Source organism: Erythrolamprus reginae, chromosome 5, assembly GCF_031021105.1.
Source record: "Erythrolamprus reginae isolate rEryReg1 chromosome 5, rEryReg1.hap1, whole genome shotgun sequence".
Lineage (NCBI taxonomy): Eukaryota > Metazoa > Chordata > Lepidosauria > Squamata > Dipsadidae > Erythrolamprus > Erythrolamprus reginae.
In genome coordinates, this window is record NC_091954.1 from 67,735,076 (window position 1) to 67,750,092 (window position 15,017).

At 42.9% G+C, this 15,017-nt stretch overlaps 1 protein-coding gene across 2 annotated transcripts in view; it reads right to left on the bottom strand.

Moving 5' to 3' along the window:
• Window positions 1–8,111: 8,111 nt before the first annotated feature.
• CRTAC1 (cartilage acidic protein 1) overlaps window positions 8,112–15,017 on the bottom strand; it is a 52,376-nt gene continuing 45,470 nt past the window's right edge. Inside the window, exon 15 of one of the 2 annotated variants that reach the window (XM_070754025.1) lies at window positions 8,112–8,776. In XM_070754025.1, coding sequence (XP_070610126.1) covers window positions 8,769–8,776 — 8 coding nt within the window. In that variant the 3' untranslated portion in view covers window positions 8,112–8,768. Of the gene's footprint in view, window positions 8,777–13,374; window positions 13,494–15,017 lie in introns of those variants that run through there. The other variant, XM_070754026.1, reaches the window with a different exon arrangement.

Sequence of the window (15,017 nt, forward strand, 5' to 3'; positions counted from 1 at the left end):
ATGCCATATATAAAACAAAGATGGTCCTGGGGAATCAACTTCCCCATGCCTGACGGCAGAGGTGGGTTTTAAGGAGTTTGCAAAAGGCAAGGAGGGTGGGGGCAATCCTAATCTCCGGGGGGAGTTGATTCCAGAGGGTTGGGGCCGCCACAGAGAAGGCTCTTCCCCTGGGTCCTGCCAGACGACATTGTTTCGTCGATGGGGCCCAGAGAAGGCCAACTCTGTGGGACCTAACCGGTTGCTGGGATTCATGTGGCAGAAGGCGGTCTCAGAGATATTCTGGTCTGCTGCCACGAAGGGCTTTATAGGTCATAACCAACACTGAGTTGTGCCCGGAAACTGATTGGCAACCAATGCAGACTGTGGAGTGCTGGTGTAACATGGGCATACCTGGGGAAGCCCATGATTGTTCTCGCAGCTGCATTCTGCATGATCTGAAGTTTCCGAACACTCTTCAAAGGTAGCCCCATGTAGAGAGCATTACATTGCATTTTGTTTCAACTTCTTTCAGTGCAAATTGGGTGTTCTGGGGTGGAGGTCCATTTTTGTTACCCCACTGCATTCCCTCCCATCCGGGCAGTAGCCCACCTCTGATTATCTACTATATAAAGTATATGTTCACACACACACGCACAGCTCTTCTAAAATTATACATTACATTCAACCTCATTTACTGTGATAGGAAAAACATACCCAGAGCCCAGAAGGGAAAAAAAGAAAAAAAATTTAAAATTTTGCTACCAGTACTGCATACCTGGTATGCCCATGTTACACCAACCCTCCGCAGTCTGCATTGGTTGCCGATCAGTTTCCGGTCACAATTCAAAGTGTTGGTTATGACCTTTAAAGCCCTTTATGGTACCGGACCAGAATATCTGCGAGACCGCCTTCTGCCGCACGAATCCCAGCGGCCGGTTAGGTCCCACAGAGTTGGGCTTCTCCGGGTCCCATCAACTAAACTATGTCATCTGGCGGGACCCAGGGGAAGAGCCTTCTCTGTGGTGGCCCCAACCCTCTGGAACCAGCTCCCCCTGGAGATTAGGATTGCCCCCACCCTCCTTGCCTTTCGTAAACTCCTTAAAACCCACCTGTGTCGTCAGGCATGGGGGAACTGAGATATCTCCCCTTGCCTATGCAGGTTTATGTATGGTATGTTGTATATATGATTTTTTTTAAATGGATTTTTTTAGACTTTTAATGTTAGATTTATTATTATAGACTTTTAATATTACATTTGTCATTGTATACTGTTTTTATCACTGTTGTGAGCCTCCCCGAGTCTACGGAGAGGGGCGGCATACAAATCTAATAAATAATAATAATAATAATACCTGACCATATCTGTAGGAGCCCATCACTGCATATAACCAAACGTGCAACTTAAATGTGCACGGAGATTGTATTAGAAAGTGGGGCTTAACTCAGACATAAGAAGACATTCCCTGACCTATAAATTTCAGTAGGTTATGTGCTGCTAAATTTTATCTTTGATTATAAAATAAACATAAATTTTAAGCTGGTTTGGAGCAAAGCCATTAGCATTTGTGTAATTCAGAATAAATAAAAATGTAAGTAAAATGTCGATCACTCTTTCTGCTTTAAAATCATGATCCTGAAAGGGATGTTGTGACATCACAAGGTTAGCACTGGGGGTAAGGATAGGATTTTGCCCAGCTCTTCTTTTACATGTGGATTTTCTGCCTACTGTAAATATCCCCGCCAATATACAGTGATCCCCCGAGTTTCGCGATCCCGATCATTGTGAAAGGCTATATCGCGATTTTTCCACCCGATGACGTCACTCCCTTCCTTTCTCATCTTTCTTTCTCTCTCTCTTTCTCTATCTTGCTTCTTCCTCTCTCACACTCTCTTCCTCCCTCTCTCATCTCTTTCTTTCCTTCTCTCTCTTTCTCTATCTCTCCCCCTCTTGCTCTCGAGCGGCAAGCGAGCAGCCGGGCGGGCGGGCGAACGGGCAAGCGGCAAGCGAGCAGCCGGGCGAGCGGGTGATGGGCAAGCGGCAAGCAGCAAGCGATCTTGGGGTTTCCCCTTTGCCTGGGCAACGGGGAAACCCCATCTTCGGCTCCTCGCTGCTGCCGCGCTGCAAGCGAGCGGCAAGCGAGCAGCCGGGCGGGCGGGCGAACGGGCAAGCGGCAAGCGATCTTGGGGTTTCCCCTTTGCCTGGGCGGCGGGAAGACCCAGGGAAGGTTCCTTCGGCCGCCCAACAGCTGATCTGCTCCGCAGCGCGGCAGCAGCGAGGAGCAGATCAGCTATTGGCCGGCCGAAGGAACCTTCCCTGGGTCTTCCCCGGGTCTTCCCCGCCGCCCACACGCAAACTCCACCATCTGCGCATGTGCGGCCATGGAAAAAGGGGCGCGCATGCGCAGATGGTGTTTTTACTTCCGTGCCGCTACATCGCGAGTTATCGATTATCGCGAGGGGTCTTGGAACGGAACCCTCGCGATAATCGGGGGATCACTGTAATTGATCTTAGATTTCCTGCATAACATTTTATATTGCAACGCTATCCCGTGTTGTGTAGCATTTTTCTTCACCTTTGTTGCATCATCAGAAAAAAAGAGAAGCAGCAGACAAAACCTGAGGAGTACAAAACTACCACATTCCCAATGAAGGTCATGGGGTGAGTATGCAAGCATTTATTTTGGATTCAAATAAAAAGAGAATATCTCAATCATTTAAACTGTACATCTGATGGCAGAGGAGAGACTATCTTGAATTGGGAGAGAAATGATTGTCTATGCCATTTAATAAATGGGACAGTTTACCTGCCGTATGAAGGGGTTACATGAGCTAATGCAGTGTTTCCCAACCTTGGCAACTTGAAGATATCTGGACTTCAACTCCCAGAATTCCCCAGCCAGCATTTGCTGGCTGGGGAATTCTGGGAGTTGAAGTCCAAATATCTTCAAGTTGCCAAGGTTGGGAAACACTGAGCTAATGCATGCTATGCAGTTCAGGCAGAGTACAACACGATTGTTTACTAAGAAAGCTTATTGCACTGATCTGTTCTGCAGAGACTGGAGTCTGTTTCCAAGAAGAAACCTTGCAGTCAGCGGCAGGGGCGGGTTCCAACATACCTCACTGCCGGTTCGCTTCCTCCTGCGCTGTATAGGTGCGGTGTACTTTACAGTAACAAAAACTCTGAAAATTATTTTTAAAAAGCAAAGCCGAAAAAAAGATGGCGATTGCATGCACAGTGCCAGAACTCATCTCAGAAGGGGGTGGGTGGGTGTCAAAATCAATCAATAAATAAAAAAATATATATATATTTTAAAAAAAGGTGGCACCCACAGACCCAGCCCCAACTAATCCAGTTCGGTGACATCATTATGACATCACCAGCGGGTCACTACCAGTTCAGGTGTGTCAGATTATAGTAGAACAATCACAGCCCGCGTGAGCTGCAATTAATCAAATCTGGAGGCGACGGATAAAGTTACAGAAACGGCTTCAAAACGAAGTTACTTTTATTAATAAAAACAATAAATCAGCTATGCCTGGTCCCAGGCTTTTGCTATACGTCTACATTGCTTGAGAGTTAAAAGAAAGATGGAGATTTTCCTTCTTCTTCACCGAGAAGAGAGGAAGTGATGCTGGCTATCTAGACAGGATTTACATCATAATGGGTGGAGCTAAATTAACATACACAGAGTTATTTAATTACTGAATGTCTCTGGGGCTGGCAATACACAGCGTGACAAGGTGAACCAGTCTGAACAAGTCTGAACCTACCCCCGGGCAGCGGCAAGGAAAAGTATAATTTCAATTCAAGTTCACATGGACAGATCTCTCTTACTCACATTTGGACAACAACAATAACGGGAATGTCATCTATTGTGAGCAGTAAGATTTCTGTGCCTTGGCAAAGAAAATAATCTCCTTGGTCATAACCATTCACAAATTAAACTTAATTGAAAGTTAAATCTAATTAGGGCTGCTTCAAGAGTTTTGCTATCTGAGAGGAGTACAAGATCGTACGCCCTCTGATTCAGAGATGAGTTTCAGTAGGTCCTGGCCAGTGCTGGAGAAACAACTACAGTACTTCAGCTTCAACTGCAATATCACCCAAATTCTTTGAGCAAGGAGTACAAGTCATCCAGGGGCACGGAGTGAGGTATCATCAGCATGCTGATGATACCCAGTTGTACATCTCCACCCCATGTCCAGTCAGTGAAGCAGTGGAGGTGATGTGCGGGTGCCTGGAGGCTATTGGGGTCTGGATGGGTGTCAACAAGCTCAAACTCAACCCAGACAAGACAGAGTGGCTGTGGGTTTTGCCTCCCAAGGACAATTCCATCTGTCCGTCCATTACCCTGGGGGGGGAATTATTGACCCCCTCGGAGAGGGTCCGCAACTTGGGCGTCCTCCTCGATCCACAGTTGACATTAGAACATCACTTTTCGGTTGTGGTGAGGGGGGCGTTTGCCCAGGTTCACCTGGTGCACCAGTTGTGGCCCTATTTGGACTGGGAGTCATTGCTCACAGTCATTCATGCCCTCATCACCTCAAAGTTCGACTACTGTAATGCTCTCTACCTTTGAAAACAGATCGTGCAGAATGTGGCTGCGAGAACAATCATGGGCTTTCCTCGATCTGCCCATGTTACATCAACACTCTGCAGCCTGCATTGGCTGCCAATCAGTTTCTGATCACAATTCAAAGCGTTGGTTATGACCTATAAAGCCCTACATTGCATCGGACCAGGATACCTTCGAGACTGCCTTCTGCCACATGAATCCCAGCGACCAATTAGGTCCCAAAGAGTCGGCCTTCTCCGGGTTCCATCGACAAAACAATGTCGTTTGGCGGGACCCAGGCGAACAGCCTTCTCTGTGGCGGCCCTGGACCTCTGGAATGAGCTCCCCCCAGAGATTAGGACTGCCCCCACCCTCCTTGCATTCGTAAACTCCTGAAAACCCACCTATGTCGCCAGGCATGGAGGAATTGATTCCCCTGCTGTCCTGCTTTATGTATGGTTTGTTGAGCTGTGTGATTGTTTTTAATAAGGGTTTCTTAATGTGTTGGGTTTTTTAAAATATTGGATTTGTACACTGTACTGTTGTAAGTCGCTCCGAGTCCTCAGAGAGGGGTGGCATTCAAATGTAATAAATGAATGAATGAATGAATGAATGAATAAATAAATAAACAAACAAATACATACATAAATACATAATTACATAGATAGATAGATAGATAGATAGATAGATAGATAGATAGATAGATAGATAGATAGATAGATAAATAAGTCGCTCCCTCGGGGCAGCCTTAGCATGTGCTTATAGTGCTACATTAACTACTGTACATTGCAGTTTAAGATGGCTAATGCAACACATGGTAATGAACATTGTAATTTAGGGGTGTGCATAAGTGCACCAGAGTGCCTTCCATCCCCTGTCCTACTGTTTCTCTTTTACTAGTATCATGTATATAAATATTATTATGTCTTTGCATACCACCAATACATACTTGACGAAACAAATAAATAAAATAAATAACTATTTTTCTCTGGACCCTTTTCAAAAATCTAGCCTAGTGTTGAAAGGATGGGGAATTTGTTGTCTCCTACATTTCATCACCTTTGCTAGCCAGGCTGGTATGAATTAATATTCTGAAGAGGTGTCTGCCACTCCTGTGAAAGCTTTTTCCCCTCATTCTTCAGCCTGAAGCTTCCGATTTTGATTCTGTCCTCTAGAGGGCACCAGCTTCATAACTGTTGTTTTAACTCACTAATGATATTATGCATTGGGAGGGGGAAATACTCAGTAATTATTTCTAAGCTTCTGGACTTACTGGGCCATGTAACCTCTTTATTTTTCTTCACGGAAGTTGGATGAAATCACATGCCAGGCATCTTACACAGCTGAGCAACATGATGTGGCAGGCAAGGAATTCAGCCACTATTAGCTAAAGCAGCGACACAGAGCCACTGCTAGGAAGCTGTTCCCAACCACTCATTTGTGGTGTACGATTTACATGACACTTCCGTCTTTCACCCAGCAGTCCTTACCATTTGTAATTATTTGTACGTATTTCCCTTTAGTACAAGTAGTCCTCTATCTACGACTATAAATAACTCTCTATCTATCATCTATCTATCTATCTACCTACCTACCTACCTACCTACCTACCCATCTATCTATCATTTATCTATCTATCTTACTCAAAAAAATTAAAGGGAACATTTAAACAACACAATATAACTCCAAGTAAATCAAATTTCTGTGAAAGTCTTCCTGACGTCTAGGAAGCAACTTCTTGACTTCTGTTCACTTAGGAAGCAACACCGACTGACAATCAATTTCATTTTGTTGTCAGCACATTCAACTTTCTACAGAATAAAATATTCAATGAGAATATTTAATTCATTCAGATCTAGGATGTGTTGAGTGTTCCCTTTATTTTTTTGAGTAGTCTATCTATCTATCTATCTATCTATCTATCTATCTATCTATCTATCTATCTATCTATCTATCTATCTATCATCGATCTATCTTCTGTACCGCCCTTCTCCATAGACTCAAATGCTATGGGAGACATTTATTAAGTGAGTTTTCTGTTGTAATTCACCCAGAGTCCTTCGGGAGTTGAGCGGCATACAAATGTAATTAACGAATAATAAAAATAAATGTTGCCCATTTTATGACCTATGAATTCTGGGAGTTGAAGTCCAGATATCTTCAAGTTGCCAAGGTTGGGAAACACTGTACTATACTATGAATATGTTTGAAGTGTGTATTTTGCTTTTGCGATTTGGTGAATTTCCAATACTTTTGCCATAAAACATCACTACTTACAGCTATTTTCTGTTCATGAAGCACAAAGCACAGTCCTTCCGTGCACTAAATTTTGGGCAGAAGAACAGAATCACAGATGTCCAATGGGTCATCTTAAGGCCAATTGTTTCAACCTCAGAAGAAATGGTATTCTCCACTGAAGCTTTTGCACAGAGCCCAGCGTCTTTGATGATTTCACCTTGGCCTTGAATGGCTTTGCTGTCCCTGAGAGATACTTGAAAAGCAGCATTGAGTGCTCGGACTTTTATTAGCCAGGTTTGAATCAGCAACGTACTTGACAAAACTATGCTACCTACCCAAGGCCTCTTTTTAAAAAAATGGGGGAGAGGGTTGCATTATTTCTACTCAACCATAGATCCTTTCTCTCCAAAATGAGAGAATGGTGGGTTATCACTAAGATGCCAAGGGAGATAGTTATGAATTTAATAATAATAATAATAATAATAATAATAATAATAATAATAATAATAATAATTTATTAGATTTGTATGCTGTCCCTCTCCGGAGACTCATTTAGAATGAGTCCCCTTTCTATTTAGTAAGGGGAAAGATTGGCTGCTAGATGGCCATCTGGTTCTAAATGAGAAATGGACAAACTGGAATTTTGGGATAGCCAGGCCCATATAACCTCTAACATTCCCTAAAATCAACAACAAACTTCCATATAATAGCAATTTTTTTTCTAAATTTACTTGCCAAATAAAATGTAAATATTAGCTGAGAGATTTAAAGCACCTTTTATTTAACTTCCTATCTCAAGAGACCAGAATCAAAAGGGCTGAAAAGTCCACCTCAGTAGCCTTCAGTCGTCATTATGTCACTATCAAGATTTTGTGGCCCTTGACTCAGCTGTCAGAAATATTTTGAACAAATTGAATGCCCCATGCCTCTTCTCAACTAACTTTTCAGCTCAACATACAACATCCTACCTTTAAAGCATTGCTAAAAGGTTCTATCCAGGCTGCCAGTTCTACATGCTTAAAATGTATTTGGGGTTTTCTAAGCTGCTACAATTTGCACTTCTCTGAAGAACATTAAAAGCATTCTTTTTAATCATGTGTCGCTTGAGTTCTTGAATGGTGTCTCTCTCTTTCAGGTATTTTGTGTTATTAAAAGTTAGCTGTGTGATAAGACAGATTCATCATTTATGCAATAAAAGGTCTTTTTAATCACATAGTAGGAATGAAGTCATTCAACTATAAGTGACAGAACAGCTGTAAACGCACTTTTATATCACAGCTCCCTGTATTTTCGCCTTGGAACCCAAGAAAGTGCTAGGATTCCAGGAAACCGGATACCTTAAAACTGCAAACAGCTGTTTTATTATTGTTCATGCAAGTTTATCCAACAGATCCAGAAATTTAGAAAGCCACCTAATATTAAAGGTTCCTTCAGTTCAGCATTTTTATTCTGTCATTTAGTCGCTTCTGACTCTTCCGTATGCAATGGACCTCATTTTGTCAAGACTGTCTACCCGGACTGGCAGTGGTTCCTCAGACCTCAGGTGAGAGTTTTCTAGCCATGCAGACTTCATTGTACATATACGGTTGTGATAGTCATGTGAATGTTTAGGAATAAAAAATTAGAGTGAAATGGTCCATCCAGTCCTTCGCCCCCTGGTGCACTCCAGCTTTGTGACCAAACTTCCAGAAGTCTCAGCAACTCTGGAAAGGCTGGCGAGGTTGGTAGTAGCAATATGTGCTTCTTCAACATTGTTTCACGATCCTTTAACAACCATCCTTTACATTTTGTGCAATAGAAACATATACAGAAAGGAAGCACCTCTCATTCTTAGGCTGTAGCTTGCACTGCAGGGTGAGGCTAACTGGATTTTTCCAACAAGGTGATGTGAGGTGTGCAAGCAATGTGTCACCTATTCAAGGCAGCAAGTGGAGATGGGTTAACAGAAAATCTTCTACAGTTGCACCAAGGATATTGAAATATTTTGATCCGATTTTACATTGCTATGAAGAGAAAATTCCGAAAAGAATAAAAAAAGCAAATTAATCTGTACTGCCCACTAGCCTATTTAGTCGACAGGGAAAATGAAGATTTATGTGAATTCAAGAAATGAAAATATAACTGAAATATAATGAAAATATAAACCACCACCCTCACTATAGGTAAGAAAGCTAACAGTTAACGTTAGTCAAAATGATTCTTTCCAGATGTATCGAAAGCTGGGAAAAAGAGAACACAAATACATGTACAGTGTTCCCTCAATTTTCGCGGGTTCAAACTTCGCGAATAGCCTATACCACGGTTTTTCAAAAAATATTAATTAAAAAATACTTTGCGGGTTTTTTTCTATACCACGGTTTTCCCCGCCTGTTGACGTCATACATCATCGCCAAACTAATAATTTTTGCAAATAAATAACAAAAAAAATAAATATTGTCAATAAATAATTATGTTTATAAGTATCAGAATCACTAAGTGTTTTATTCAATGGCGAGTACCGGTAATAATGGTGAGTAAATGGTTGTTAAGGGAATGGGAAATGGTAATTTAGGGGTTTAAAGTGTTAAGGGAAGGCTTGTGATACTGTTCATAGCCAAAAATGGTGTATTTACTTCCGCATCTCTACTTCGCGGAAATTCGACTTTTGCGGGCAGTCTCGGAATGCATCCCCCGCGAAAATCGAGGGAACACTGTATATAAAATTTAAATCATGGGCTTTGTTTTTTTCAGAATGGCACAACATTTGCTCAGGAAAGAATGGCATCTTCTTTGAAGTTTTGAGTTCTTCCTCTTTTTTACATATCCTTTTATTTAAGGCTAGAGAAACGTGTTCCTGTTAGATTCTGAAGCAACCTCTTTCCCTCTCAAATATTCCAAATCCACTATTAAAACTTTCTCCCAGTTGCAACTGAGGCTTGGAACAGTAACAAGATCTGAACCCATCATTAGTCCTTTACCCACAGCAGGGGATTAGAAAAGAAAGGTTTCAGATGGGAGGTTGGAGGATAGGGATCAGTGTTTCCTAACTTTGGCAACTTTTAAGAGATTTGGACCTAGAATTCTCCTCTAGCTTAGTTGCTAAAGTTGAGAAACACTAATAGAGAGGCTTGTAAGAGAGATGGAGTGGGTTGGGGGTGGGGGAGATAATTCATATTCTCTCTGGCTTCTTATTTATTCTAAGCCAGAGAAAAACTGGCAGACTATGATATTTGTCTCATTACAATACAAAAGAGTCCATCTGGCTTTGTGTTTCAACTTGAAGTTATATAATATCTGGATCACTATTAATTTCATTAAATGATAATAATTTTACCCTATAAAAATAAATGACAGACTCTTCTTTCAGTCAGGACTAACTGATGATTTCAGAATTTGAGAAGGGATTCCGAGGCATCTGTTCACATCAGTTAACACCTGTAGAATGATGATCTCTCTGCTTTTTTTTTTTCTTCTGACCTGAATCCTGTGTCTTCTGGCCTTTCTCCACCTCACTCTTTACGTAACAGTCATAGTTTCAGTGGATCTAAGCCAGGAGCAAAATTACCAAATGGAATACATACTTGTAGACAAAGAACACAATCTCTGGTCTATTGCAACTCCCTTGGCACATGTGTTTTGTGTGTTTATAACACAGGTCCCATACAAAGTGATAGTGTTTACTGTGCAGCAAATAGAAGATATGCTCACAATATCTCCTCCTTAACCACTAGCATTAGCACTTAGACTTATATACCACTCCATAGTGCTTTACTCTATGTACTCCGAGTGGTTTATGATGTCAGCTTATTACCCCCAACAATCTGGGTCCTCACTTTACCGACCTTGGAAGGGTAGAAGGCTGAGTCAACCCTGAGGAGGTCAGGATCGAACTCCTATCATTGAGCAGAGTTAGCATGCAATACTGCATTCTAGCCCCTGCACCACCATGGCTCATTTTACTCATAATCACAATATTTAGTAAAAAAAATAAAATAAAGTGTCTTGCTCACATTTAGTTTGTGCTTGCAACAATATAATAAACTTCTAAAATCATGGATAGGAAGAATGATTTGGGCCCCACATATCTAAGTTGTACAAATGGACAAAATCTGAAGGTAGAATCACAACACACAGAGATACATCACATGTGCAGGTCAGCAGTTGAAATCTCATCACTGGATCAAGGTTGACTCAGCTTTCCATCCTTCCAAGGTGGGTAAAATGGGGACCCGGATTGTGGGGGCAATATGCTGGCTCTGTTTAAAAAGTGCTATTGCTAACATGTTGTAAGCTGCCCTGAGTCTAAGGAGAAGAGCGGCATAAAAATCAAATAAATAAATAAATAAAATAAATAAATAGTTACTCCTGCAGTCTCATTTCCATCTCTGTTTACACAACAGGAGTTCAATTATACACTGCTCCAAAAAATAAATAAAGGGAACACTCAAATAACACCTCCTAGATCTGAATGAATGAAATATTCTCACTGAGTACTTTGCTCTGTACAAAGTTGAATGTGCTGATAACAAAAATGAAATTGATTATCAATCTGTATTGCTTCCTAAGTGGACAGTTTGATTTCATAGAAGTTTCATTTACAGCAATACTAATTGATAATCAATTTCATTTTTGTTGTCAGCACATTCAACTTTCTATTCTGTTGTTTAAGTGTTCCCTTTATTTTTTTGAGCAGTATACTTCCCAACTGATGAACCTTATTCACCAGAGAAGTTTTAGCCCTTCTCCCAAAATGAACCTGTTATAATTTGCTGCCATCAGAAGATGGGGGAAAAACTATCTGGAATAAGCTTGCTCAGAGGCAAGACTTCAATGCCTACACATGCACACGCGCACACACACACTCACATTTCTTGCTATTCATCAGCTAATGATTATTTCCCTACGTGGTCTAGCAAAGTGAGTGGGACTCTATTGGCTGCAGAACAAAGATTAAAGGCTGCATCTGGTTCATAAGTTGCCTATATCTGTTTATCAGATTTATATTCTGCCTCTCCTCCAGGAGCTTGAAGCAGCATGCATCGCATCCCTCCTCCAATTCTTCCCCTTATTCTCAACCTCGCGAGGGAGGCTGTGCTGAGAAACTGAGACTGGACTAAAGTCACCCAATGAATTTTTATGTTTGAAAGTGGATGGACCCCCGGGGTCTCTCTTGTCCTAGTCCAGTGGTTCCCAAACTTGGCAACTTTAAGACTTGTGGACTTCAACTCCCAGAATTCTCCAGCTAGCATAGCTACATAGCTGGCTGGAGAAATCACAGCATAGCTGGCTGGAGAATTCTGGGAGTTGAAGTCCACAAGTCTTAAAGTTGAAATAAAACAGGAACAGAAAGAGAAGCATTTACAAACTGTGTTAGTGCGACATGCGCTGGAGCTGGGCCAGACTTGGAACTGAACTGCAGCCAAGTTTGGGAACGACTGTAAATTCTAACACCTTAACCTATTACACTGATGCACGATTGGGTCAGATCCACTAGCATATGGTAGAGTTTCTACCTTGGGAATCTTCCAGATGTACAGATTTCAATTGCAGATTTCTAAGCCAGGTTTATCTTTGCTAAGAATCTTACGATTTGTCATATGTATATCTGGAAGGGACTTTGATTGGGAAGAATGTGGTAAAGAAGTAAAAAAAAAAGGCATCTATACAGTGAATGGCCACCAAAAATTTTACTACGACCCTGTGGGAATGGTTTATGCAGGGCGCCCTGCATTTTCTTTCAACATCTTTCAGTGCAAATTGGGTGCTCTGGGGTAGAGCTCCATTTTTGCTACCCCACTGCGTTCCACTCCATCCGGGCAGCAGCCCACCCCTGCATCTATAGTAGGAATGTTGAAAGGGCAAGTGGGAAATGAGTTGCTACCAGGAGAGGACTTCTGGTCAGATGTGCCGGGCACTGGAGAGCAGAATTCAGCAGGATTGGCTGCTATATTTTTTAAAATGAAGTAAAACCCAAGCAGCTTATGCAACTGCTCTAAGTCTGCCATAAAGGAACATAGCTTAACACTAATCTCATTTTCCGGCCTATTTTCTTCTGAATGTTAGCTATTGCCTCCAATTTCACCCACATCCCAAGCACAGTTGCAAGTTGATGCTTGTCGACAGTGTAGTTTATTTGGGGGGGGGCTGTTAAGGGAGATATATTCTCCAGCTGAAAGATTGTTTATTTCAATTGCAGACAAACCAAGATCCAGGTTTGTATTGGGCTAGAAAGGAAGGAAAGGAGGGGCAGAAGGAAGGACGGGAAGCAATTGTGTTATAGGCCAAACCAGCAGGCACAGAGTATCTCTATTGATGTAACCAAACAAGCAACTACCCGCAAGAGCTTCCTTCTTGGTTATGGGCAAGCTCCTAAGAGAATGGCCACCATACAGAGGTGACAAGCATTAGTGGGGCCTCTGCCCTCTCTGTTTTCCCAGAAAACATGCAAAGGGTATATTGGTAGTGCCAGTGTCGTCAGCCGGGCTACAAAATGGATGCTCCCACCTCAGTTTATGTTTCCAGTGACCACCACGAGAAAACTGGATGAGAGGATATGGAGGGAAGGAGGAGAGGGGAGGCTAAGTCATCCATAAAGGCTGCTTCTGTCCTTTATTGGCAAGGCTTAAAGTGCATAGGAGTAAAAGCAGAGTCCAAGGCAAAGTGAAAGGAGAGGGGCTGATGGCAAGGTCGAGCCCAGCCAGCTCCCTGAAGAAGGATATCCACCGAAAAAGGCCACTTGAGCTACACACAGAGAGAAAGAGAAAAAAAGAAGCAGAAAGGACAGAACACTGGTTAGTGGCACTTAGCAAGGAGACAGCCTTTAAGGGGAAGGATGCAGGGCTACACAGAGAAGTCCAGCCACCATCTTCTAGCCACAGAACGGCCAGTGATAGCTGGGAAGCAACAGGTAGAAGGAAAGCAAGCGCCCTTGTCTCCACCTGCCATTTCCCTCTTGCAAGCCACAATTTGTGATTAGCAGCTCAGCAATGATTAGTGGTTTCCAGAATGTTTGACACTAAATTTTCCTAACCTGGGAAAATAATCTATCAAAGTAATGGCGAACCTATATGCCCTACATGGTATTGGACCAGAATATCTCTGGGACCGCCTTCTGCCGCATGAATCCCAGCGACCGATTAGGCCCCACAGAGTTGGCCTTCTCCGGGTCCCGTCGACCAAACAATGTCAGCTGGCGGGACCCAGGGGAAGAGCCTTCTCTGTGGTGGCCCGGGCCTTCTGGAATCAACTCCCTCCAGAGATTCGAACAGCCGCCACCCTCCTCACCTTCTGTAAAATGCTGAAGACCCACCTTTGTCGCCAGGCGTGGGGATAATTACCACCTTCTCCCCCTTTTTTATTATGTTTTATTATGTATTATGTATGATAGATTAGGTTGAATGTGTATGATTGTATAGCTAGGGATTTTACTATGTTATTAATGTTTTTAAAACTGATTTAACTTTTCTACTATTGGATTTGTACTGTATTGTATCACTGTTATGTTGTGAGCCGCCCCGAGTCTTCGGAGAGGGGCGGCATACAAATCTAATAAACTATAAACTATAACTATGGCACAGGTGCCACAGGTGGAGGCGGAGTCATATCTGCTAGCACGTGAGCAGTTGCCCTAGCTCAGCTCCAATATGCATGTGTGTGCAGGTCAGCTGATTTTTGGCTCACACAGAGGCTCTGGGAGGGCGTTTTTGGCTTCCGAGAGCCTCCAGGAGAATGGGGGAGGGCGTTTTTACCCTCCCCCGGCTCCAGGGAAGCATTTGGAGCCTGGGGAGGGTGAAACACAAGCCTACTGGGCCCACCAGAAGTTGGGAAACAGGCATCTGGGGGGGGGAAAGCTGTTTTTGCCCTCCCCAGGCATTGAATTATGGGTGACAGCACTCTTGCATGTCCACGCTCTTTCAGCACCCGAGGGAAAAAAGGTTCACCATCAATGATCTGTCATTTTTCCCTTCAGCTTAACAAGGGTAAAGAGCAGGATGTATTGCCCTCTGCAATAATTTATTTTTGCCTCTTCTCAAGAACCATTTTCCGCCTTCTGCTGCACGAATCCCAGCGACCAGTTAGGTCCCACAGAGTGGGCCTTTTCCGGGTCCCGTCAACTAAACAATGTCGTTTGGCGGGACCCAGGGGAAGAGCCTTCTCTATGGTCGCCCCGGCCCTTTGGAACCAACTCCCCCCAGAGATCAGAATTCCCCCCACCCTCCTTGCCTTTCGTAAGCTCCTTAAAACCCACCTCTGCCATCAGGCATG